Genomic DNA, 26,629 nt, shown 5'->3' on the forward strand with positions numbered 1-26,629 from the left:
CCAAAATAAAAAATTATACAGTCAAAGAAGTTAAAGATTATTGAAAGAATTAAGAGATGCAAAACAAAATGCAGTATATTTCATGAGTGTGGAATTCAAAAAGATCCATGGTTTGATGAAAGAGGAAGAAATGAAGAATGCATTCATTCATAGATTACATAGAAGATGACAAAGGCCTCCAAAGAAAGAAAACTAGACTCTGTGAAAACACTGATGTGGATCTAGGCTTATACAAGTGGTGTCTACAGAAGAAGTACCAAAAAATGGGCACAGGTACTTAAATTTCATAATCTACTCAGTAGAGATAATGACACATTTAAAGCTGCTGAAAGGTGGATTTGGAGAAGGAAGGCTCATTAAGGGATATTCCAGGTTAGTCTTGTAGCTGAGTCTACACTTGTTGACATTACAGTAACAGAAATATTTCCTGAATTTCTGCATAATGTGATTCAAGATGATGAATTACACAGAACAATAGTTATACAATGATGAAATAAACTTCTCCCCAACAAGTCAATGGATATCAAAAATGCACCCAACAAAGTGGACATGAAAACGAACAAAGAGAGAATTAGTGTTACTGTCAGAATTACTGTGTGCAAACAAAACTTGAAATCACAAACTAAAGCCATTGTGCATCAGTAAAGGTCAAAGTCCCCAGTGTTTTAAGCACATCAACATGCGATTTATCAAAATAGCTCAAATGCTTGGATGATGAGTGATATTTTTGCTTTGTGGTTCGAAAGTGATTTTGACCATTGGTGCCACTTGCTTTCCAAAAAATTAAACAAAAGGCCCTGTTAATATTGGATAACTGCTCAGCTCATCCTTCGGCTGATATCCTGAAATCAAAAGATGGCAAGACCAGAATCGTGTTTCTGCCAAGGAACACAACTGCACTTAATTCAGCCCGTGGATCAGGGCATTATTCAAGCCTTCAAAGCCTACTATTGTGATGATCTACTTGCCAGTGATGTAAACTCTGAAATTCAAGTTCCAGAATTTTTGAAAACATTCACACTGAAAGACATTGCGTACAATAAGAGTATGCAATGTAGTAGTGTGGGAGAAAATAAGCTCAACAGCAATTGAAACTGCTGGTAAAAAATGTATTGAAAAAGACAAGGTCACTAATAATGACTTGAATTAGCAGCATTTTCAGAATGAGAAGCAATGGCTGCTTGGATTTGCCTGGAGCAAATGCCCTGGTTGCTTGAATTGAAGTGGAAGCAGAAGCCCCAGTTGAACATTACTAGAGGGAGGAAGAAATTGCAGCTCTATGACCAGAGGCAAGAAAATTAACAAACAAGGCTAGTTATTGGTTTTGGTTTTTTTTTTTTTTTTTTTAGGAGCATTAGCAACTAAGGCCATATTGCTCCGGGAATATGCGGTGGTCATTCCCTGACCTTTCCGCATCCTCCATATTTGGTGGTGACGGGCTCGAACCTCTAATCAAGAAGCGTGTGCTACGTACTGCTGCTCCTTCCCACCTAGCTACGGAGGTGCCACAAGGCTAGTGACATGGGGAATGACTCAGAAGATAATGCGGATGACTGGTACAAAGGAAAAGCACAAGAAATTAAGAAAGTCCTTGAAAACATTGATGAGGTGATAGCATGGTTAGAACATCAGAGTGATAGTAAACATCTTCATTTATTGCATCTGACCACTATTAAGAATTATGTACTGAAAAAAAAGCATCATTAGTTCCACTAAATCACATGACTATTTCAGAAGTGATGTGTAAAATGTAAGTCCATATCTGCTCATAAAACAGTAAATAAACTAAGTAAAGTGTATTTATGTTAACAAACTGGGGGGAAAAAATGGGTTGGGTTTTTTTTTTTTTTAGGAGCATTAGCAACTAAGGCCATATTGCTCCGGGATATGCGGTGGTCATTCCCTGACCTTTCCGCATCCTCTGTATTTAGCATTAGCATTAGCATTAGCATTAGTAGAGGCATTTGATGCAAGAAAGCAAGCTTATGCAGCATCAGCAAAAAAAAAAAAAAAAAAAAAAAACCCACTTCCATTTCACCCCTCTGTTCGTTCAAAATACCTGTCCAGCTGAGCCTTAAACTTATTTAAGCTATCAACCTCCACTACAAGGGATGGAAGTCTGTTCCACCAACCAACCACCCGCTGGCTAAAGTAAATTTCCGCACGTCTATCCTACATCTGTCTTTCCTCAATTTGAATTTATGCCCTCTCAGGTGATTATTCTGAGCTAGAGGAAGAATCCCATCAGCATTGAGCATGCTCAAACCATTCAAGGCTTTATACACCTCTATCAGATCACCTCGCTGGTGCCTAGTCTCCAGACACTGTAATTTGCAAAACTTAAGCCTTTCTTCGTAAGAGCACCGCTTTGTTCCATTCACTAATCTTGTTGCCCTTCTCTGTACTTGTTCCAGCAGCTCTACATCCTTCTTGAAATAAGGCCTCCAGACCTGTATACAGTACTCTAGGTGTGGCCTGACCATTGCCTTATACAAGGGAATAATCACCTCCTTATCCCTGCTGGAAAAATTCCTGTATATCATTGACAATACTCCATGAGCTACTCTTGCAGCCTGTCTGCACTGCTCAGAGAACTTCATATCTGCCTCCACAACCACCCCCAAGTCCCTTTCATTCTCTACCACTGTCAGTGTAGTACCACAGAGTTGATACGTTGCTCTGGGGTTGCTGTTTCCCATGTGGTACTTTACATTTGTCAATGTTAAACTTCATTTGCCACCTCTCAGCCCATCTGCTCAACCTTTCCAGATCCTGTTGCAGCAGCATAGTGTCAGTAGTGTCTTTGACAACCCTGCCAACCTTTGTATCGTCTGCAAACTTGGACATTAAGCTTGCTATACCATCATCAATATCATTTATAAATACAGAAAACAATAATGGACCCAACACTGAGCCCCGAGGGACTCCACTAATAACATTAGTCCACGATGAGCAGTGTCTATTGATTACCACTCTCTGTCTTCTCCCCCTCAACCACCCCTTTATCCATAGCAGCAATTTGCCTCCAATGTCACACTGCTCCAATTTGTGTAGCAGTCTTCCATGTGCAACAGTATCAAAAGCCTTTCTAAGATCCAAGTATATAATATCAAGCTATTCCCTGCATCCAGTTCTTTTGTGACTGCATCATAATATCCAATCAAATTGGTCAGGCAAGACTTCCCCTTAACAAAACCATGCTGTGTCTGAGCTATAACTGAAGTCTTGTCTAAATGATCCTGCAGTGCTTCTTTAACCAGTGCCTCCATTAATTTTCCTGGAACAGAAGTTAAGCTCACAGGTCTATAATTACTTGTGTCAGCCTTTGATCCTCCTTTGTGAATTGGGGTCACATTTGCACATCTCCAGTCCATGGGTACCTCCCCTGAGTCCAAGGAAGCTCTCATAATTATGGCTAAGGGTTTGCTTACTTCCTTTGCTGCCTCCTTTAATATAACTGGATAGATCCCATCCACCCCGGGGTGCCTTACTTGTGTTTATCTTCAACAGTTTCTCCTCCACTTTACTCCCAGTTATTTCAGATTCTGTAGCTTACTGCTAGAGTTGAATACACCTCTGGCATTCCCCTCGCTGAATAACTCCTCATGTGTGAATGTCGATGCAAAATATTCATTTAGTTTGTTAGCTACCTGAGCAGGGTCATCAACGGTTGACCCATCAATATCAAATGGACCAATCTGATTCATCCCCTTCCTTCTAGAGTTTACATAAGTAAAGAACTCTTTGCTGTTTTTCTTTGCATCCCTTGCCAAGGATTTCTCGTAATCTGCCTTCGCCTGCCTACCCTCCTTTGTAACTTGGTTGCATATCAACTTGTATCTATCATAGGCTTCTGTGTCATGTGTTAATTTGTAAGTGTCCCATGCATTTTTCTTCTCTGTCATATGCCTCATTAGTGCATCTGACATCCATTTTGGCCTAAGGTATGTAAAAGTATGTAAAAAAGGTATGTAAAGCCTAGTAGCTTCCAAGATTAATTCTTTGAATGCTTCCCATTTTGAATTTGCTGTTGGTAACATCGTCAGTTGGTCCCACTGTATAGAATTTAAATACTGTCTCAGTCCATCGTAGTCGCCTTTACGGAAGCAATAACCCTTCCCTTTACCCCTAATGGTAGTTACCTCTTTGAGTAAATCCCACTTCAGCACACTGTGATCACTGCCACCTAGTGGTTCATTTATCTGCAGATTCTTAATGCATGAAGAATCACTGCCGATAATCAAATCAAGAGTATTACTCCCTCTAGTTGCCTCCTGAACATGCTGATGTAGAAAACAATCATCCAATAAATCCACAAAAGCCCTGCTAGTGCTGTGAGTGACCAGCCCCCAAATTCAGTCAATATCTGGGAAATTAAAATCTCCCATTATAAGACTCTCTGATTTACTGGCCCACTCTATTTCCCTGTACAGTTTCTTATTATACTCATCAGAGTCATTAGGCCTATAGCACACTCCTACTCTCAATTTTGATCTCCCAATGCTTATGTCACACCAAACTGACTCAACACTGCACTGTCCAGCGATGTCGACTGGCTTCACTTCCTTGCTTTTTATGTGTTTCTTAACTAATAGCATAAGCCCTCCCCCCTTTCTATCCTGTCTATCCTTTTTGGTGGTGATGGGCTCGAACCCCGGCCTAATCAAGAAGCGTGTGCTACGCACTTTTGATCCTTCCCACCTGGCTATGGAGGAGCCTGGAAAAAATGGTAAAAATCTTTTTTGGCTACAATAAGTGCTGCTAATAACACAAGTATTAAAGTTGTTGCCGACACCCACATTATATTGAGGTTGCACTGTATATGCATCATCACAGAGCTTGGAAACTAAACAACTTCGAAGAGACTTGATTGAGGTGTATAAGTCTCTGAGAGGTGAAAGTAAAATAAATGAGGGTGAAATTATCACTGTTATAAATAATTCCAGAAGTAGAGGTAAAAAAAATTCAAATTACAGGGGAAGAGGTTATAAGATTGCAGGAAGTTTTCTTTTAGCCAGTGACTTGTTAATTACTGGAATAAGCTACCTCTATGGATGCTGGCTGACAGCTCAGGAATATTCAAAGCCAAGCTTGATCGACACCTATGTGAGGAGTAAGTCAAAAGCTAGTTTATTATATTTGATTTCATTATTTATTTATTGTTATTTTTATTTTAAATTAATTATTTATTATTATTATTTTTTAATGAATGAATTATATTTTTTTTAGTTGTTTCCACAAAAAAGCCTAGGGCTTCCTTGCCCATGGCTAATACTAATATTAATTATTATTCCATAAAAGATGATTTTATAAGTCATGAGGTAAACTTTCAACCCTACAGGTGAGTAAGGCTCATGAGGCTGATGGCATATGCCCTATAATTTTAATGCAGTGAGTGCTTTGTACCATTAAGGCTAATTATGAGAACATCACTGACTTGGGAGAGATTCTGTTCTCCAATACAAGAAGGAAGTTCTAAGAGCTTAGTGGGAAATTTCATTGAGGCAATGATCAAGGGTGGAATTCAGGCTCATTTGGATAGAAATGGAATTCTGAAGGATACACAGCACGGTTTTCTAAAGGGAAAATCATGCTTAACAAATCTGGTTAGCTATTTTGACGGGGTCACTAAAGAGCTGGATTTTGGGAATAATTCGACATTGTTTATTTAGATTTCAGCAAAGCATTTGATTCAGTCCCACATGAGCGGTTACTTTATAAGCTGGAACAGGTTGGAATCACAGGGAAAATCCTTAGATAGAGAGCAAGATGGCTTCAGGACAGGAGGCAGAGAGTTGTGATATATGGTTATTAGTCAGATTGGGTTAATGTAAGAAGTGGGGTTCCCCAAGGATCAGTATTGGGACCACTGCTGTTTTTGATTTTCATAAATGACATCAATGAACAGACAGAGGGTGTGATGTCTAAATTTGTAGATGATGTAATGATCACCAAAAAAGCAGAGATTCTTCAGAGTGACCTAGATAGACTTCAGAGATGGTCAGAAAAATAGCAAATATGTGGGTTGCACATTTTGAAAACTAGGCACCTTAGAGGAGGTTTGACTGAGGTGTTTAAGGCTCTGAAAGGCAAAAGTAAAATGAATGAGGATGAAATTTTCATGGTTATATGTGATTCTAGAACTAGGGGCCATAAATTCAAGTTACAGGAAAGATGTTTAGACTGTATTACAGGAAGTTTTATTTTAGCCAGCGAATTATAAATTACTGGAATAAGTTACCTACATAGATGGTTAAGACTGACAGCATGGGGAAATTCAAAGGTTAGCTGGATAGTTACCTACAGGAGGATGGAAATGCATAGATTTCTATTTCCTTTCCTTTCCTTTTATTATTTATTAAGTATTTATTTTATTTTATTTTATTATTTTATTATTTTCCTCTTTTTTTTTTTTTTCTTTGGGTGGTGCAGCATAAACCTTAGGCTTACTTTCACCATATAGCCATTACTAATACTAATTCTAATATTAGAGCTACACCAGCAAAATTAAAAATATTTAATCAATAACTGTGAATGATAAGTTTTCTATCAAATCAGATGAAAATCTAGCCTGGCTGCCGATTTTGCTGTATTGCAGAGGTTAATTTCTACCTTTATGATGGTAAACCCTGATTGTGTTATTATAAGTTATATTACGATAAATTTGTAAATTTTGATATAAAGTGATAATAGTATTGTTTGTCAAAAAGAGTGCTCCCAGGTTTATGTTGAAATATCTCTCCAAGATGGATACAAATTGTGGATTATTTCATATTTATCTGGGGAAGAAATTAATATGGTACTCAAAAACTATTACAGTAACTGTAGATTATTCGTCTCCAGTTACTGTTACCATAACTGGAGAGGAATAATCTACATTTGTTGCCAAGCATTATTTTTCCTGAATTAATATTAATTAATCCAAATGATGCAAGGAAGTGAATCTATTCTGCATCAGCCAAAAAAAAAAAAAAAAAAAAAAAAAAAAAAAGAGAGAAAGAAAGAAAGAAAAAGGTTTTCTTTTATTTAATCATATTAAGAGTGCCAGAAGGGTGTATAACAAAAAAACAATGCATTAATGATTTTATCATCATATATATTGGCTTAATATTTTATTTTAACACAGTTTTGCTAGATTTACTGTTTTTTATTCTTTATATTTACAAAGAAACAAGGAGAATAATGGAAAAGATATAAGCTTAAAATTAATGAAATACTTATTTTATTAATAAATGTGAGAAAGAAAAATACTTTGTTAATAATAATCTATTATCTTACCACAGTCACAGTATATGCGGATTTCAAAGTCATCACAAATTCCTGATGGCTGTTCTTCATCATTACAGACTAGGCCTTTTGGAAGACTACAGAGCACATTCTGTCCTGAAAGTTTATAGGATATTTTAGACCATGCAACTCGACATTCGATGGCTGTCATGTTAGAAAAGTTGCAAAATTTGCTGTAATGTTTCCTTAGACGAGGATCTAAAAGTAGTTCATAATCGCCACCTGACACAGATGGCGTATTTATCCAAGGTGTCCATCCTGTTTGACTACATTCAGATAAAACCTGGCTCACTGTACTTGTAGTATGAGGAGAAGTAGTTGTGATACATGGTTGTCCTGTGCAATGAACAGCACCCCGCAAACAATGACTATATAATAGAAACACTTAACTTTAAAAAGGTTTATATTTCATTATCACCATTTATTATTATTTCCTAGATAGCAAAAATGTGCAATTAGTTCATCAAAAATCAATTCATTAAACCACACCAACACCTATTTATTTTTTCTCCCACACATCTAAATAATACTATGTATTACTTGGATGAGTGAGAGGAAAGATAAAATATAACAAATCCATAAATTTAAGATATTGAAATTCTATTAATTCACTCACACAGATACTAAATTTGAAGAAAACGGTGGATACCATCAAAGAAATTAAATGGGGGGAGCACACAAGCTCTCACGTGCCAGCATCAGTGCAAGAGCTTGCACTTGATCATCAGGCAACACAGCGACAACCCCCCAAGTCCAAAATGTGCTGGTTCCACAGAAGCTAGCTGTTGTCAATGATTCTATTGTCAGGGAAGTGGGAAATATATTGTGCAAAAAAAGATAGGTGGAACAGGACAGAGTATATTTGCCAAGGGCAAAAGTCAATGACACTGTAGAGTAGATATCATCTTTTAAGGGCACAAAAGATGATATTGTTGTTGTACACATTGGCACTAATAACATTAAAAGTAGGAGATCTGCAGACTTACTTAAGGTTGAAGAAAAGTTGTGAGGTAGGGTTAAATCTGAAAGTGTCTGCAATTCTGCACAGACACAATAGGAAGGAGTATATGATGAGAGCCTTGTCAATCAATTAGGCACTGGAGAGATTGTGCAAGGATCATGGTGTAGAATTTTTCACAGTATGGTCTGCGCTTGTTAACAGAAGAGACTGCTTCTATAAGGATGGGTTATACTTAAATAGAAAGGGTGCAAGAATATTTGCTGATGCTATCAAGGCAGGTTGCATGTGTAGGAAAATCAGTAGCTTGGGGGGGGGGGGGATACATCTATTGCTAATATATTAGTCGCGAAAGTCATTCTTGCACTACTTCTAATGGAATGAGCAGCAGTCTTGAAAGCAAGGTATTGTGGTTGCCCATTATATTTTTTTTTATTTTATTTAATTAATATATATATATATATATGCCAATATGTGATCTCATCCCAAGGCTATGCCAATTTTTGGTCATTCAGACACGTATATTTATTTACTTATTAATTTTTTTTCTTTAAGAGAAATGTTATTGATTTCCACCCTACTGAAGTCATCGGCAGACATAAACTGCAACTCTGACTGCATTTTCAGAAATTCCAAATTCTAGGGTGTGTAAAGTGGTTAGTTGGCAGAGCATTAAAAATGACACAAAATTTACATAAATAACAAATTTTTAATGAGCCTTACATAAACAAAATTTACATATATACATACAAATTCGAAATTTAAAATTTACATATATAGGAACTATGATACAAGAAAATTCACGATCTCACACACATCATCATCTATTCTTAACTTTTCTTCATATGTATACATAATTTATGTTGGTTAACAAAACTCTTCCTTCCTTACCTCTTTCCTTATTGTTAATCTCTCACACACAATTTATAAATTCCAACTATTGCTCATGAAAAGGTGTTTCTCTTCCTTTACTGGTTTACACATATCACTTTATATCAGTTGACTCTTACTTACTACAAATCACCAATGTCTTTCAATTCACCTATCTATCCAATCATCTATCAAATCAATTGCTATTTTCGCCCTACATCAGCAGTGCTTACTACAACCTCACCCACAGGCATCTTTGTTACTTCCCTTATACAAGTTAGGGTTATTCTTTTCACTGAAGCAGTATTTCTCAAACTGTGTTCTGCGAAAACTCGTAATTAATAATTTTAAAAAAATAATAAATTTTACATATTTGTAGTGTACACCACTTTTGTATCATTATAATATTTAACATAATTTTTTTGGTTATTAATATACTGGCATAGACTAATAATCAAATAGACCATGGAACAGTTTATTTTCATGGGCTTTGCTGTTTATTTGTTTGTTATTTGGATTTTAGGAGCATTAGCAACTAAGGCCATATTGCTCCGGGATATGCGGTGGTCATTCCCTGACCTTTCCGCATGCTCCGTATTTGGTGGTGACGGGCTCGAACCCCAGTCTAATCAAGAAGCATGTGCTACGCACTGCTGCTCCTTCCCATCTGGCTATGGAGGTGCTGGCATGGGCTTTGCATAGAGAAGTATGTGTAGAGGTAATGACATCTACAAAAAAGTAACAATGTGGTCATCTCGTATGCGATTCAGCCTGGAGTACACAGGTTGAAGGAGAGGAGGAAGCGAATCAATATGATAACTAAACTCACTTCTTTGTATGAATTGTTTTTTTGATAATTATTAGTATTTCAAAATATTATTATTAAAATATGTGACCGTGGATTTGTGGTTGAAAAAAGGAACTTTAAAACAAGAAGCAAAGTACTTCTAGTAGTGGAACTGTGGTCGATGAAAACGAACACTATTGTCGCACTTCAAAGTGAGGATAATGATCAATCGCAGCCTTTTGTTCCCTAAAAATTCTAATTGAAAAAAACAGGAACCAACTAATAAAAGACCAAACGAAAAAATAATGACAGTTATTTGATTTTCGGCTTTACATGTGTTGGAAATAAAGATGCTCCTGATGCACAGTGCGCCATATGTAATAAAATATTAGCAACAGTTCTTTGGCTCCCGCTAAACTTGTGTTTCATAAGTGTTCGGTGAATATGTTGTGAGATAAAAAGTGTTCTGTGAATATGTTGTGAAATGAAAAGTGTTCTGTGACTAAAAAAGTTTGGGAAACGCTGCTCTAAAGGTTTCTCAATAAAATAATTTTTTTTCCTTTTACACATTAACACATTACCTAGAATCTTATCTGTTAGATTATCATTATTTTGAACAATATAGGTTACTACATTCTCTTCCTACTATGCCTATGATTTATTCTATTATTAATTCCCTTATATTTTTTCTTCTTCTTTACCTCTTTAGTATCCTTACCTCATTTCACGTCAATAACTTTATCTATAATCTAACCCAACTTAATTTTACATTACCAAAGAGATTTCCTTCTTTCGAAGGAAATCTCTTTGGTAATGTAAAACAATTTCTCATAGAGTTTAGCTTGTGAATCTATGAGTTCAAGATTCAATAAAAACTGGATCACACTTATGTTCCAAAATGGGCTGCTACTTCAATTCTATGGCACTATGGTTTCCTCCGTGGCAAACAGGCTTCTCACATCCATTTAAAATCTTTCTGGTCTATCTCTTCTTTGGGGACTTGTGGACTGGGCACTCATTCTCACATAGATTTCTCGACTCACATATCTGCATACCTGGCTCACTACTGGGCTCTCTCTCTCTCTCTCTCTCTCTCTCTCTCTCTCTCTCTCTCTCTCTCTCTCTCTCTCTCTCCCTCTCCCACATACCTGCATACCTGGCTCATTCTGATGGGCTGGAGCTAGACACAGTCCACTTTAACTTTAGAACATGTTCCCCACTCCAAAAAAAAAACCCCCACCTTCAATCCACACATCCTTGCCCCCACTAGTTTCATTTTTGTTTCTCTTCTTCATTTTCATCTCAGATCTCACACTTCTCTCTGTTTTCGAACTCCAACTCTAAAACTCTTAACTCGAAAAACTTTACATTCCTCACCTCCTCTCTGCATCTTTTTTTTTTTTTATAATTTCCTTTTCTTCACCTCGCTTCCTAATTTCTAAACTCGAATTCTAAAACTTTCACTCCCCTCCCCCACCTCTAACCACTTGACTCCAACTCTAAAAAACTCTCCATGTCCTCATCTCCTCTCTGCCTTACTACCTCTCCTTTCTTTTTTCTTCTTCATCTCACTTCACTCACTCTCTCTCTAAACTGTAACACCCACAACTCTAACAACTCGAACCCACAACTCACTACTCACAAATTCTCATCCAACCCCCCCCCCTTTTTCCCCCTCAGAAGTTTGGAACTCTCCAAAAAAAAAACTTACCATAACTCTCTCCCTTCTGAACAAACCAAACCGCTCTCTTGTAATTTTTTTGTTTTCCTGATTATTTTGCACCCTTTCATCTAGGCAGTACAAGTCTATGTCAAAAACAGATACATCTATCTATGACGAAAATAGGTATCTATTTTCAAGTTTACAACTTTCCATGCCAAAATGTTGCCAACTTAACTTTAAAATTGCCACAATGGCTCTGTTTTCTTGATGCGAACACCAGACTGTCCCATCACTTGCTCTCTTCGTCAAGCTTTGCAATTTAGATCAAAGGTGCTTCATAACTGAGTCCAAATCTATCTGCTCTTAGTAACCCTTTTTTGCCCCTTTGCAAATGACCACTCCTTCCCTAGTATGGCTACAGTCTTGTTTACTCTCAGTTCACGCTCTTTGTACTGCAGTACTTGTTACTTCTGGTCTCCATTTAACTGCTATTTTTATTCACACATTTATAACCTCCCTATTTTTACTCCTTAATATTTTCAAACTAACCATATACAAACAAAATGTCCAAACCTTAATAATTACCATTTTCTCTGGCCTTCATGAATTTAATTCAGATAAAAACATATTTTCATTGTATTTGTAAAGGTGAACGCGTACAGTATAATGGGGATTTCAAGGACTGCTGGGATCATCATGAAACAATTAAATATGAGGGGTGATCATTTCGTGGACTGGTGCAAGATCTTATCTTAATTATCATCATCTGAATCTTCTGTGAATTTCTCCTTCTTGAAATACTCTCCCTGCAACTTTATACAGTTTAATCACCATTGTACCCTCAAATTAAAACCTTCCTGCAAGCCATTTTTCGGAAGACTGTGAAGTGCTTCCATCGTAGCTCTGTGAGCATCATTGTCGAACTTGAAATGCTTGCCTTTCGGAGCTTCCTTCAGATATGGAATCGGGAATAAACTACATGGGGCTAAGTCTGCTGAATAAGGGGGAGGAAAGAACCTTGGCACCTGTAGCAGTGATCACTGGCTGCACAATATTAGTCGTATGGGGCCCGGTATTGTCTTGATTGAGAAACCACTTCACACTGGAAAGTTCTTGATGTTTCTCATGAAGAGCACATTGAGATTCACAAAGTTTGACTCTGTGGATCTCAATGTATTTCTTATTCATAGTTGTTTCATGAGGAAAAATGTGCAACAAGAATGCTTTTATGACAAAAAACACAAGAACCATTTGTTTGTCAGCCGAACGAGAAGCTCAAAATTTCTTAGGTCTTTGTCAATCAGAATCATTCCACTCACTTGACTGTTGTTTTTGTCTCTGGATCATAGGGGAAAATCCAGGTTTCATCACAAGTCACTATTCAATTTAAGAAGTTTTAGCTCTGTGTTTCAAAATGATCAATAATTGTCAATGATATACAGGAATTTTGCTAGCAGGGAAAAGGAGGTGTTGTCCCTCTGTATAAGGGACTTAAGTTCTGCAAATTGCAGCAGCTGAGACTAGGCGCCTGTGAGGTGATCTGATTGAGGTGTATAAGGCCTTGAATGGGTTGAGCACGCTGATTTCTGATGGAATTCTTCCACTTGTTCAGATTACGAATCTAAGGGAGCATAAATTAAAATTGAGGAAAGACAGATGTAGAATATATATATATGCGGAAATTTGCCTTTAGCCAGTGGGTGGTTAATTGCTGGAACAAACTTCCATCTGTCGTTGTGGAAGTTGATAGGTTAAATAAATTTAAGGAGGAACTGGACAAACATTTAGAGGGAATGGTCATGTATTTTTTTTCTTTTGGCTGGTGCTACATAAGCTCATACACTTGTTTTTCTTGCATCACATGCCACTATTACTACTACTTCTTTGCACAAATCTACCCTTTGCTGTTTTTATTCTGTAGTCAAAATGTGTGGAAGCCAGTGAGCACAGATTGGCAACATTCTCGGGTGATCTTTCACAATACTGTGAGCACTACCTTATGAAGTGGGCAATATAACAGCTAATTCATGAAGTATAATTTGCCTGTCTTCATCCAAGGTTTCCTGGGCTTTTCTGATTTGCTCAGGAGTTGTTGAGGAAGAAGCATGATCAGCTCTTGGATCATCTGCAACAGACTCACAGCTTTCACTGAATGGTTGTGCCATTTAAATAAGGCCATCCTACCAAGATGCTCATTACCACATGTTTCATTCCTCTCTTTAACTGTTTCCAATGCATTAAGCCCCATCTGACACAATAATGAATCACATATCACTGTTCAATCTGTATGTCCGACATGATACTTGCTTCAAAACAATGATCAGTGACATGTGCCTAAAAAAAACTCTCTTCCCGTAACACTAGCTCAATAAGTATTGGCATGCACAAACAGAGGCTGCTAGGTAGCAAACAGGGAGAGCACCTCTAGCGGTTGTTATGGAAAGTCCATGTGGTAAACATAAAATCTTGCACCAATCCACGAATTACATGATCACTCCTTGTACATGGGCTGTGTTAGGATAACTAATAGTAAGAATAGGTGCATGTCCACTTGCATGAACACCAATGGTAGGAATACAGTAAATAAACTTGATGAATTTGAAGTACTACTCAAGCCATTAAATGCAGACATTGTTGGGATTTCAGAGGTGTGGTGTCACTCAGATATAGGGGATGCAGAAATTCAATATGAGGAGTACAATTTATCTCCACCCATCTCCACCTAGTGTCACTATGATTAAATACAGAAACTCTGTAAAACAGGCCTTACTGTGGTTAAAGGATGTACATGCAGTTCATTAAAAAGGCCTCTGGAATCATGTATATGCAGTGTTAATGAATGTTTTGTAGTATGTGTTGTGAGTGTCAGATCTCTTTGCCACTAGAGAGCAGCTATCACCTGGACAACTGCCACCCAATGCCTGTCCTTGACACATGTAGGCGGACCTGTTTCCAGCCTTTTATTGTATCCACTGGCAGTAGGAAGACTAGTGATTACACCGATTCCATTCTGAGATTGCCCAGTCTTTAATACCATGCTATCTTAGCCATGGGCCTTTTCAACTGCTGCCAAACCTAGGTATATACAGATATGACACACAGGATAGGAATGGGAGTGTTATAATCTTAGTTAAGAAGCACACAAAATCTAAGGCAGTGCATTCAGTTGACATGGGTGGCCAGTGCAATGTTGAGTCTGGTGTGACATAAGCACTAGAAAAGCCAAAAGGAGAATAGGAGTGTGTTATAGGCCTAACGATTCTGAGCAGTACAACAAACAGCTGAACAAAGAAATATAGTGGGCCAGAAAATCAGAATGTCTTATAATGGGGGATTTTAACTTTCCAGCTATTTACTGGAACTTATGAGATAGTCACTCACACTTTCGTGGATTTATCGGATGACTGTTTTCTATACTAGTACACTAGAGAAGCAATAAGAGGGAGTGGATGTCATATGAACTGATGAAACTCTGGTTACACTGGTCAACGCATAAACAAAAAGTGAAAATGAATAGACCCCTTGACTAATTTCATACTGCTGAACACGAAATCACATTAAAATTTGTCGAATGGCTCTTGTTTTCTAATTGCAGTTGGGGTTTCATAATAGCGAGTTACTCTACATTATCAACTATGGCTCTTGACAAAATGCATGGCAACACCACAGTTTCAGTACCACACACTCTTATCACGTGATCAGAAACTGTCGCATCACTCTGTATCACATGATAAGTTGTTGTCACCTCGAGTGTGCCTTCAACTCTGTTGCAGTAATTCTCAAATACATCTAGATACTGGGTAATTTATTCTTAGTTAAGGGTCGTTCTCTGTAAGATTCCTTCTTTTTGCACAGTATTTGTGTCGTGTAAGATTAATATGCCTTTAATATTAATATAAGATTAATAATCTTATTAATCTTATATTAATAATTAATATAACTAATATAATAAATTAATATAAGATTAATTAATTACTGTACTACCTGTTAATCAAAACTCAATGTGTGAATCGAAAGGACATTTTATGCCTTTAGAAGTGCCCATGATAAGGAGGGAGCCAACAAATCACTTCACAGACTGTTATATCTGTATAGTGCCTCCTATTAAAAAAAAAGGGATGTCAATGAACAAAAAGTGAACAGTGATGCACCCAAATATACCATCTGCAATTTGTCCCATGCCTGAAGTACTACCTATTCCTGAACCACCCAACGGTTTCATGTACACTGATGAACATCACCTTGATATACACAAAGAAGTACAGCTGCAGTCTACGTGACGGGATCCACCATTTTGTCCAAACCTTTATCCTTCCGAACCACACAAGATCACAGAAAGTGAGCTTAATGTCCCCATCAGGGATCTCAAACTGCCGAAGAATACGGCAGAGCTTTTGGGTTCAAGGAAACAAGAATGGAATTTTCTAGATCATTCTGTGAAAGTGAAAATATTTCGTTCTCAAAATAAAGATTATGATAAATTCTATCAAACAAAAAGTGAACTAACTATTTGTAAGTACATTGATGGTCTAATGGCAGCAATTAACATGATACACATACCTGAAGAATGTTGCTTATTTATAGATGCTTCTAAGGTTAGACTTAAGGCTGTGTTATTACACAATTGAAATATGCTGCCTTCAATACCTGTTGCACATATCGTCCACAAAAAAGACAAGAAACGGAAGAAAAAGTGAAGAAATCCTCTTAGGTGTACACTATTGGAAGTATGAGTGGCAGTTATCTGGTGATTTTAAGGTAATCGCCATTTTATTAGGACTTCAAAAGGGTTACATTACTGTTGCTTTCTCTGCGAGTGGGATAGTCGTGACAAAGATATGCACTACAAGAAGAGGAGTTGGCCTCAACGAAAATCATTAACACCTGTAATGAAGAATGCAGCATTTGAACCTCTGGCAGATCCAAATAAATTTTGCTTGCAGTACTCCACATCAAACAGGGGCTCATGAAAAATTTCGTGAAGCTGTGCAAGTCAATGGTCCTGTGACTGTGTTCACATACGTTCAAGAAAAATTCATAGTACTTAGCATTAGCATTATGCAACTTATTCATAAGTTGCATTAGCATTAGCAAGCTAATGCAGCATCAGCCAAAAAAAAAAAAATTAAATAAAAATGCTCCGATTTCATTTTTCAACCATCCATTCGAACCAAATACTTGTCCAGCTCGGCCTTAATTTATTTAGTCTATCAACTTCCACAACAACAGATGAAAGTCTGTTCCACCAATCAACTACCCGCTGGCTAAAGGCAAACTTCAGCACATCTATCCTACAAATGTCTTTCCTCAATTTGAATTTATGCCTTCTCAGGTGATTATTCTGAGCTAGAGGAAGAATCCCATCAGCATTGAGCATGCTTAAACCATTCAAGGCTTTATACACCTCTATCAGATCACCTCGCTGGTGCCTAGTCTCCAGACACTGTAATTTGCAAAACTTAAGCCTTTCTTCGTAAGAGCACCCCTTTGTTCCATTCACTAATCTTGTTGCCCTTCTCTGTACTCGTTCCAGCAGCTCTACATCCTTCTTGAAATGAGGCCTCCAGACCTGTATACAGTACTCTAGGTGTGGCCTGACCATTGCCTTATACAATCGAATAATCACCTCCTTATCCCTGCTGGAAAAATTCCTGTATATCATTGACAATACTCCATGAGTTACTCTTGCAGCCCATCTGCACTGCTCAGAGAACTTCATATCTGCTTGCACAACCACCCCCAAGTCCCTTTCATTCTCTACCACTGTCAGTGTAGTACCACAGAGTTGATACTTTGCTCTGGGGTTGCTGTTTCCCATGTGTAGTACTTTACATTTGTCAATGTTAAACTTCATTTGCCACCTCTCAGCCAATCTGCTCAACCTTTCCAGATCCTGTTGCAGCAGCATAGTGTCAGTAGTGTCCTTGACAACCCTGCCAACCTTTGTATCGTCTGCAAACTTGGACATTAAGCTTGATATACCATCATCAATATCATTTATAAATACAGAAAACAATAATGGACCCAACACTGAGCCCTGAGGGACTCCACTAATAACATTAGTCCACAATGAGCAGTGTCCATTGATTACCACTCTCTGTCTTCTCCCCCTCAACCACCCCTTTATCCATAGCAGCAATTTGCCTCCAATGTCACACTGCTCAAATTTGTGTAGCAGTCTTCCATGTGCAACAGTATCAAAATCCTTTCTAAGATCCAAGTATATAATATCAAAGTTATTCCCTGCATCCAGTTCTTTTGTGACTGCATCATAGTATCCAATCAAGTTGGTCAGGCAAGACTTCCCCTTAACAAAACCATGCTGTGTCTGAGCTATAACTGAAGTCTTGTCTAAATTATCCTGCAGTGCTTCTTTAACCAGTGCCTCCATTAATTTTCCAGGAACAGAAGTTAAGCTCACAGGTCTATAATTACTTGTGTCAGCCTTTGATCCTCCTTTGTGAATTGGGGTCACATTTGCACATTTCCAGTCTATGGGTACCTCCCCTGAGTCCAAGGAAGCTCTCATAATTATGGCTAAGGGTTTGCTTACTTCCTTTGCTGCCTCCTTTAATATAACTGGATAGATCCCATCCACCCCAGGTGCCTTTCTTGTGTTTATCTTCAACAGTTTCTCCTCCACTTTACTCCCAGTTATTTCAAGATTCTGTAGCTTACTGCTAGAATTGAATACACCTCTGGCATTCCCCTTGCTGAATAACTCCTCATGTGTGAATGTCGATGCAAAATATTCATTTAGTTTGTTAGCTACCTGAGCAGGATCATCAACAGTTGACCCATCAATATCAAGTGGACCAATCTGATTCATCCCCTTCCTCCTAGATTTTACATAAGTAAAGAACTCTTTGCTGTTTTTCTTTGCATCCCTTGCCAAGGAGGCAACGTTCAACGTACTTAACGTACAACGTAATTATACGCGACTATTAATTGAAGAAACCGTTGAAATTAAATTACACGAGAATTTTGTTAATGTTCGGCGGCCATATTTGATCTCCGATGCGTGGACCTTTACGCGCATGCGCGAAGACATATAATCACTATTTAAGTTGCAGGTTTAGCCTGATTCGGTAATTTTCATTCCTGTGATCACGACAGTTGGTCGAAAAGCATTGTCAGCTTCAGGAAGGAAAATCGTTTTGAATATTTTCGTTAGATTCTTTTAATTGCGTTAATTTGAATTTTAATTGTTTTAAATTGATTTTGAATTGTGTTAAATTGATTATTTAATTATTTATATTTTACTTTAATGTGCCGGTAAGTTGTTAATTTTTTCGTTTTAATTTCTGGAGGGTATCATACGGAAGTGTTCTACGTACTATATTGAAGTAAACTCCTCTTATTAATTTACTAAAATTATTATCGACGTAGAACATATTGAGTATTACAGCTCTGATTCATACTATCTAATTTATATTTGTCAATGTTAAACTTCATTTGCCACCACTCAGCCCATCTGCTCAACTTTTCTATATCCTGTTGCAGCAGCATACTGTCATTAGGTCATTAACAACCCTGCCAACCTTCGTATTGTCTGCAAATTTGAACATTAAGCCTGATATACCATCATCAATATCATTTATAAATACAGAAAACAACAATGGACCCAACACTGAACCCTGAGGGACTCCACTAATAACATTAGTCCACGAAGAGCAGAGTCCATTGATTACTACTCTCTGTCTTTTCCCACTCAACCATCCCTTTATCCATTGCAGCCATTTGCCTCCAATGCCACACTGCTCCAATTTGTGCAGCAGTAATCCATGTGGAACAGTATCAAAGGCCTTTCTAAGATCCAAATATATGATATCAAAGTTATTTTTGCATCCAGCTCCTTTGTGACTGCATCATAGTATCCAATCAAACTGGTCAGACAAGATTTCCCCTTAACAAACCCATGCTGCATCCGAGCTATAACTGAAGTCTTGTCTAGATGATCCTGCAAAGTTTCTTTCACTAGTGCCTGCATTAATTTCCCTGGAACAGAAGTTAAACTAATAGGTCTGTTAATTACCTGTGTCTCCCTTTGATCTTCCTTTGTGAATTGGGATCACATTGGCACATCTCCAGTCCATGGGTACCTCCCCTGAGTCCAAGGAAGCTCTCATAATTATGGCTAAGGGTTTGCTTACTTCCTTTGCTGCCTCCTTTAATATAACTGGATAGATCCATCTACCCCAGGTGCCTTTCTTATGTTTATCTTCAACAGCTTCTCCTCCATTTTACCCTCAGTTATTACAAGATTATCTAGCTTACTGCCAGAGTTTAATACACCTCTGGCATTCCCCTCCCTGAATAACTCCTCATGTGTGGATGTAGATACAAAATACTCATTCAGTTTGTTTGCTATCTGTGCAGGATCATCAACAGTTGAACCATCAATATCAAGTGGACCAATCTGATTCATCCCCTTCCTTCTAGAGTTTACAGAAGTAAAGAAGTCATTGCTGTTCTTCATCCTTTGCCAAAGAATTCTTGTAATCTGCCTTTGCCTGCCTAATCTCCTTTGTGACTTGGTTACAGACCAGCTTATATCTATCATAGGCCTCTGTTTCACCTGTTATTTTATATGTATCCCATGCATTTTTCTTCTCTGTCACATGTCTAATTAGTTCATCTAACATACATTTAGGCCTAAATCTTGAACAATATTTCTTAGTTGGTATGAAAAGTCTAGTAGCTTCCATGTTTAATTCTTTGAATGCTTCCCATTTTTAATTTGCTGTTGGTAACATCATCAGTTGCTCCCACCATATAGAAATTAAATACTGTCTCAGGCCACCGTAGTCACCTTTACGAAAGCAAAAATCCTTCCCTTTACCCTTGATGGTAGTTACCTCTTTGAGTAAATCCCACTTCAGCACACTGTGATCACTGCCACCTAGTGGTTCTTTTATCTGCAGATTCTTAATGCATGAAGAATCACAACTGATAATCAGATAAAGAGTATTACTCCCTCTAGTTGCTTCCCGAACATGCTGTTGTATAAAACAATCAACCAACAAATCCACAAAAGCCTTGCTAGTGTGTGAGTGACCAACCCACAAATTCCAGTCAATCTGTGGGAAATTAAAATCCCTCGCTATAAGACACTCTGATTTACTAGCCTACTCTATTTCTCTATTTCTGTGGGAAATTAAAATCCCTCTCTATAATACACTCTGATTTACTAGCCTACTCTATTTCTCTGCACAATTGCTCATTATACTCATCTGATTCATTAGGCCAAAACACACACCTACTCTCATTCCAGAAATAAGGCCATTTTTTGAAAGATGAACAGTTAGGATGTGTCATTAGTGACAGCGAGAATCAGCATGGAAAGCCTTTCAAAATGTTTCGTCTGGTTTTCTAGGAAATGTTAAAACTGGCACCTACAGGCAGCTTGTGGAAGATCTCATTACTTCTTACAAAAAACTGGGGTACAACGTCATTGAAGATGCATATCTTGCACCCCAGATGGATTTCTTCCCACCAAACTGTGGTGCAATCAGCAATGAACATGGTGGGCACTTCTATCAAGACATTGTAGAAATGGAACAAATAATCAAAAGCAAATGGCATGCAGCCATGTTAGCTGATAATTGTTTGATGGTAAAAAGGGATACTCCCAAAGCTGAATACAAGCAAAAGGCAAAAAGGTTCCAAGTTGGAAACAGGTATGTTTGTACCTACACCTTACTACCATATAAATAAGAAATACCCTGTATAAATAGAAAAAAACTACTTTTTTTCGAAAACAAGAGCAAGTCTGCCTCTTTAAGCACTATTTCCATGTTTAGCACCCCAAAATAAATAAAGTAAACTTACTTTCATGCCCGTAACAAGATATGACCCAAAATTTGTTGTTCAGTGTTTTATCAGCAGTGATTATTCATGCATTAAGAATCTGCAGATAAAAGAACCAATTGGCAACCGTGATCAGTATTTTGATTTGCGATTTACTTAAAGATGTAATTACCATCAGAAGAAATGGGAAGGGATTTTGTTTTAGTAAAGGTGACTACAGTAGTCTCATACAATTATTAAATTCTATACAGTGTAACCAACTGATGATGTTACCAACAGCTAATTCTGAATGGGAACGCGTCATTCAAAGAACTTATCTTGGATGCTACTAGGCTTTTCATTCCAACTAAGAAATACTGTTCTGAGTTTAGGCCTAAATGATTGTGAGATGAACTAATGAGACTCATGGCAGAGAATAAAAATGCATGGGATGCATATAAATTATCAGGCAACGCAGAAGCCTATTGTAGATATATTATCAGGCAACACAGAAGCCTATTGTAGTCTGTAATCAAGTCACAAAGGATTTTAGGCAGGCAAAGGCAGATTGTTAGAAATCTTTGGCAAAGGATGCAGAGAAAAACAGCAGTCTTGTTTACTTATGGAACCACTAGAAGAGGATGAAATCAAATTGGTTCACTCAATATCGATGGTTTGACTATTGATAATCCTTCTCAAGTTTCTGACAAATTAAATCAGCATTTTGCATTTACATTCACAAATGAGGAATTGTTTAGTGAAGGGGATGCCAGAAGTTTACTAAGCTCTAACAGGGAGATAAAAAATTTTGTAATATGAGAGGAAATTGGAAGAAAAATTGTTGAAGTTAAACATAAAAAAAAAAGTAGCATGTGTACCCTTGTGCACATGAAAGATGTTTTATTTTATATGAAAACATCCTTGGCTTGGATGAGGTTAAAGGGTTTTAAGAATGAAAATAATCCAAACAGTAACATTTTAGAGTTTTTTTGGTTTTTTTTCCACAGTTTCATCAATTTTAGGTTATCATATATGTTCAATAGGTAATTTACTCATAATGGGTTTGTGATAGCTAAAATATGATACATATACTTGAGATTGTAAAGAGTCCTTGAAACACAGCATCAATTATATTTCCACGATCAGTAGTCAATACAGATCTAGAAGTATTTAACATTAGTCCAAATTTATTTCTAAGAAATCAGTCAAAGATTTGGATTGAGGATCTGCAAAATTAACGTTGAAATCTCCACTAAGTATCATTGGTATTTGGCCACTTTTTTTGTAAGAAAATCATTGTAGCAGTGCAGCTCCTTTAGTCATGTAAGGAAGTAGAACGAAATGGATGAATTCAATTATGTGTTCGATCTTTTGGTTAGGTGAAATGTAAATGACTACAGACAATATCATTTGACCATCAGGAAGAAGGCATTCAACCATACAAATGTTTCCAATAGGTCAAACACTCACTGATTTTCCAAAAGTTTATTGATAAATCACTTCCATATGAGAAGTAACAACATGAGTATGATTTTCTCTCTTAGGATAAACTGCTACACTGCCAGCTTGTTGATCTCATTTGAATTGAATGATACAATTGAAGTTAGGAATGCTTACTTTTTTGTTGTTATTTAGCCACATTTCCGAAAGTAGAAGTAAATTGGATTGTTGGGTGACTGTATCAGTGAATTTGTCACTGTGAGCATGTAAACTTACAATTTAACATACATTAGAATGGAAAGATCTTGTCATTTACTGATGAACACGTATAATGTATCTTGCAGGGTTAGTAGAGGGTTACTTGACAACCTCTTCATTTCAGCTTGAAGTGAAAGAGTGGATGTAGAATTTCTCAGTCCATGATAAAATTTCTTTTCTTCATTTGCAGCAATAATGTAAAGATAATTGATATTAGTAACTCAAGATAATGCAAAATGCTAAACACAAACGGACTGAAGGGGTTATGCCATTTTTGATGAGGTTCTTCTTTCAGAAACTTTTGGCTAAGGAATACCAGCTCAAATTCAATCGATATATGATTACGAATGAATGTGATTTTCTTTATAGAAGTTATAGATACTAGTATATTCATTGTCCTCTAGATTCTTCCTCAATTTCTTGTATTCAGCATTATATTTGACTCCTCGAGTGTCTGCTTTTGGCATGAGAATTAAAATCATTGTAGATTGTGAAGGCATAAATGGAGCTTCAAAACAACAAACCTGTTTGTTGGTAGTTTGGATCCTTTTGTAACAAATAAAAGTGAGTTTGGAGATTGATATTACTAGAGGCCTTTGAAATGGGCATATGCTGATTTATCATAGCTATTGTTGCATTCATACCATTTCCCATAGGTTCTTCAGGAGCAATATTAGGCCACAAAAGAATGTGAGCATGTGGACTGCCACAATATTGAAATTTGATCTGTTTACAATAGTTGACGAAATGGACGAAATTGAAGTTTAATATTGTCAAAATGGACTGAAATGCTTAGATTGAAGTAATGTTAAAATACTATCCACAAGTTTATTAAAACGAATTGCACATGATATGGAATCTTCATTAACTGTCAGCTTTTCCATAAAATGAAGAGCTTGCTTATCAAGGATATACAAACAGTCATGTTTTAATTTGTATAAAATTTTTTACAATTTAGGCCAACTGATTTCATTTGCACTCAAAGTTAAGAAGAACATAGGTTTACCCAATTGTCTGATCATTGCAAACAGCTTTCTTTTACATTGTGTCTAGCAATAAGTTGAATTAGGAATCAATTTCAAAATGGCTAAATTGTTTTCAATGCAGTTATTGACATATTCTCGAGATTGGATTTGTTCTTTGGTGAGCTTAGTGTCTTTTCTGATTTAAAAGCAACTGTTAATGAATCTCAAGTTCTAAGTCTCATTACTTTCATGACCATATGAAGATGATAATGCGCTACTCCACGCCGATCTGAATGACGAAGTTCACTTGATGCCATCATAAACAATGTAACTTTTAAATTATCTGTAAATTTTCCATACTGATCAAGGTAAATACTAAGAAAGGACAATTCTTCGGGATGTTCATCAAAAAGTAAACTTTGTGGAACATTTCGTTCACCAGTAGCTATTCGTAAATTTGTTATTGAGTGACTCAATTTGTTATTGAGTGACTAAACTTTCTTCAATTGGTATAGCTTCACTCATTTCATCACATGTAGGAGCATCTTTACGTTTCATGTCTTCATCGAAGAATGCTTCATCAATCTCAATATCATACAGACAGTACCAAGGAGTTGTAAGTAGATACTTTAACCAAACCAACCCCATTAAATAACTAAATTTTTGAATTTTCTTACATTTGATATGAATGTTAACACAATAACCATCATCCAAACTCCGAGACAAATGACTGACCAGCAAATTAACATTTACAGGAACATTTATAATTTGGCAGATTATGAGAAATCTTTGGAAAAGGATGCAAAGAAAAACAGCAAATACTTCATTACTTATATAAACTATAAAAGGAAGGGGATGAATCAGAATGGTCCAGTTTATATCAATGGTTTGACTATAGATGATCACTCTCAGATGGCTGCCAAAGTAAATGAGTATTTTGGATCTACATTCACACATGAAGAGTTATTCAAGGAGAAGAAGGCCAGATGTTTATCAAACTCTAACAGGGCATTAAATGATTTTGTAATAAGTGGCAGCAAAGTGGAGGAGAAATTGTTGAAGTTAAACATAAGAAAGGCACCTTGGACGGATGGGATTTCTCCAGTTATATTAAAGGAGGTGGCAAAGGAAATAAGGAAACCTTTGGTCATAATTATGAGAGCATCCTTGGACTCAGGGGAAGTCCCCACGGACTGGAGATGTGTAAATGTATCTCCAATCCACAAAGGGGTTCAAAGGGTGACACGAGCAATTACAGACCTATTAGTTTTACTTCTGTTCCAGGGAAAATAATGGAGTGCTGGTTAAAAAAGCATTCCAGGATCATCTAGACAAGGCTACAGTAATAATTCAGACAAAGAATGAGTTTGTTAAGAGGAAATCTTGTCTAACCAATTTCACTGAATACTATGATGTGGTCACAAAGGAACTGGATGCAAAAAATAATTTCAATATCATATACTTGGATTTCAGGAAAACTTTTGATACTGTTGCAAATGGAAGAATACTGTACAAATTGGAGCAGAATGGCATTAAAGGCAAGTTGCTACAATGGATAAAAGGATGGTTGAATGGGAGAAGACAGAGAATGGTAATCAATGGATACTGCTCTTCATGGACTAATGTTATTAGTGGTGTCTCCCAGGGTTCAGTGTTGGTCCAAAGTTATATCAAGCTGAATGTCAAAGTTTGCTGATGATTGGTTGGCAGGGTTGTTAATTACACTAGGAACAGTATGCTGCTGCAACAAGATCTGGAAAAGCTGGGAAGATGGTTTGAGAAGTGGCAACTGAAATTTAACATTGATAAATGCAAAGTACTGCATATGGAGTTGCTTCCACCCTGACAATATTTCAGCAATCTGTGCTTCATCTACTCCATCCATACAGCTGAAATTCTTAATAGCCTATTTTTGAAAAGGCTTTCTTTGAAGTCTCCTCAGAAAATTCTAGAATTGTCTGTTAATTATTGCACAATTAGGAACAGTTCATAACTAGGTTAAACCCAATTAGGTACATGCTGATTGAACATAATGTTCAGTTATTGATAGCATGCTCTTTTTCCTCCAATCATTTTATACTTTTCACTTTTCATTTTACTTTTCATTGTTTATTTTATACTTAAAATATAAAATAAACAATGAAAAGTAAAGAAAGAAATTGTATTTACCAGATACAAATTAATACACTTCTAAAGTAGGGTCTGTTTAATCAATATTAATCCACTAATCTTCATCTGAAGACAATTCAACATCTGGGGTGACAGGTGCAGGAACAGAAGAAGCACAGGTATTGGAGGTTGAAAGTTCAGGCTCAGGCTGAACTTCACTTGAAAGTTTCTGGTTGATCTTTGGAAATATGTCCTGCAGCTTCTGTTTCATATACTTTGGTGTTTCTTTAATGAAAACCTCTTGTATTCTATACATCCACATTATATGATGGTCACTGATGAAGCTCTTTTGATCCATTCCTCGAATCAGTTCCTCATTCAGGCTGATGTACCTATCTATAGACACTTTATCATCGTCATTCAGTGCACTATCATCACCATCGTCATCATCACTCTCATCTGATTCGTTCTTATCAACATTCATTACCATATCTATAATTTCA

The 26,629-nt window shown here is 37.0% G+C and overlaps 1 protein-coding gene across 2 annotated transcripts in view; it reads right to left on the reverse strand.

Annotated features, from left to right (window-relative positions):
- The window catches only part of LOC150091211 (hemocytin-like), a 1,750,539-nt gene that overhangs the window by 1,124,473 nt on the left and 599,437 nt on the right, over positions 1–26,629 (reverse strand). For both annotated transcript variants that reach the window (XM_090374755.1, XM_090374750.1), the window contains one exon: positions 7,279–7,655. In XM_090374755.1, coding sequence (XP_090230881.1) covers positions 7,279–7,655 — 377 coding nt within the window. The remainder of the gene's footprint in view (positions 1–7,278; positions 7,656–26,629) is intronic.

This window comes from Mastigoproctus giganteus, chromosome 1 (genome assembly GCF_048544385.1).
Source record: "Mastigoproctus giganteus isolate SK-2022 chromosome 1, ASM4854438v1, whole genome shotgun sequence".
In the NCBI taxonomy this organism is placed as follows: Eukaryota; Metazoa; Arthropoda; class Arachnida; order Uropygi; family Thelyphonidae; genus Mastigoproctus; species Mastigoproctus giganteus.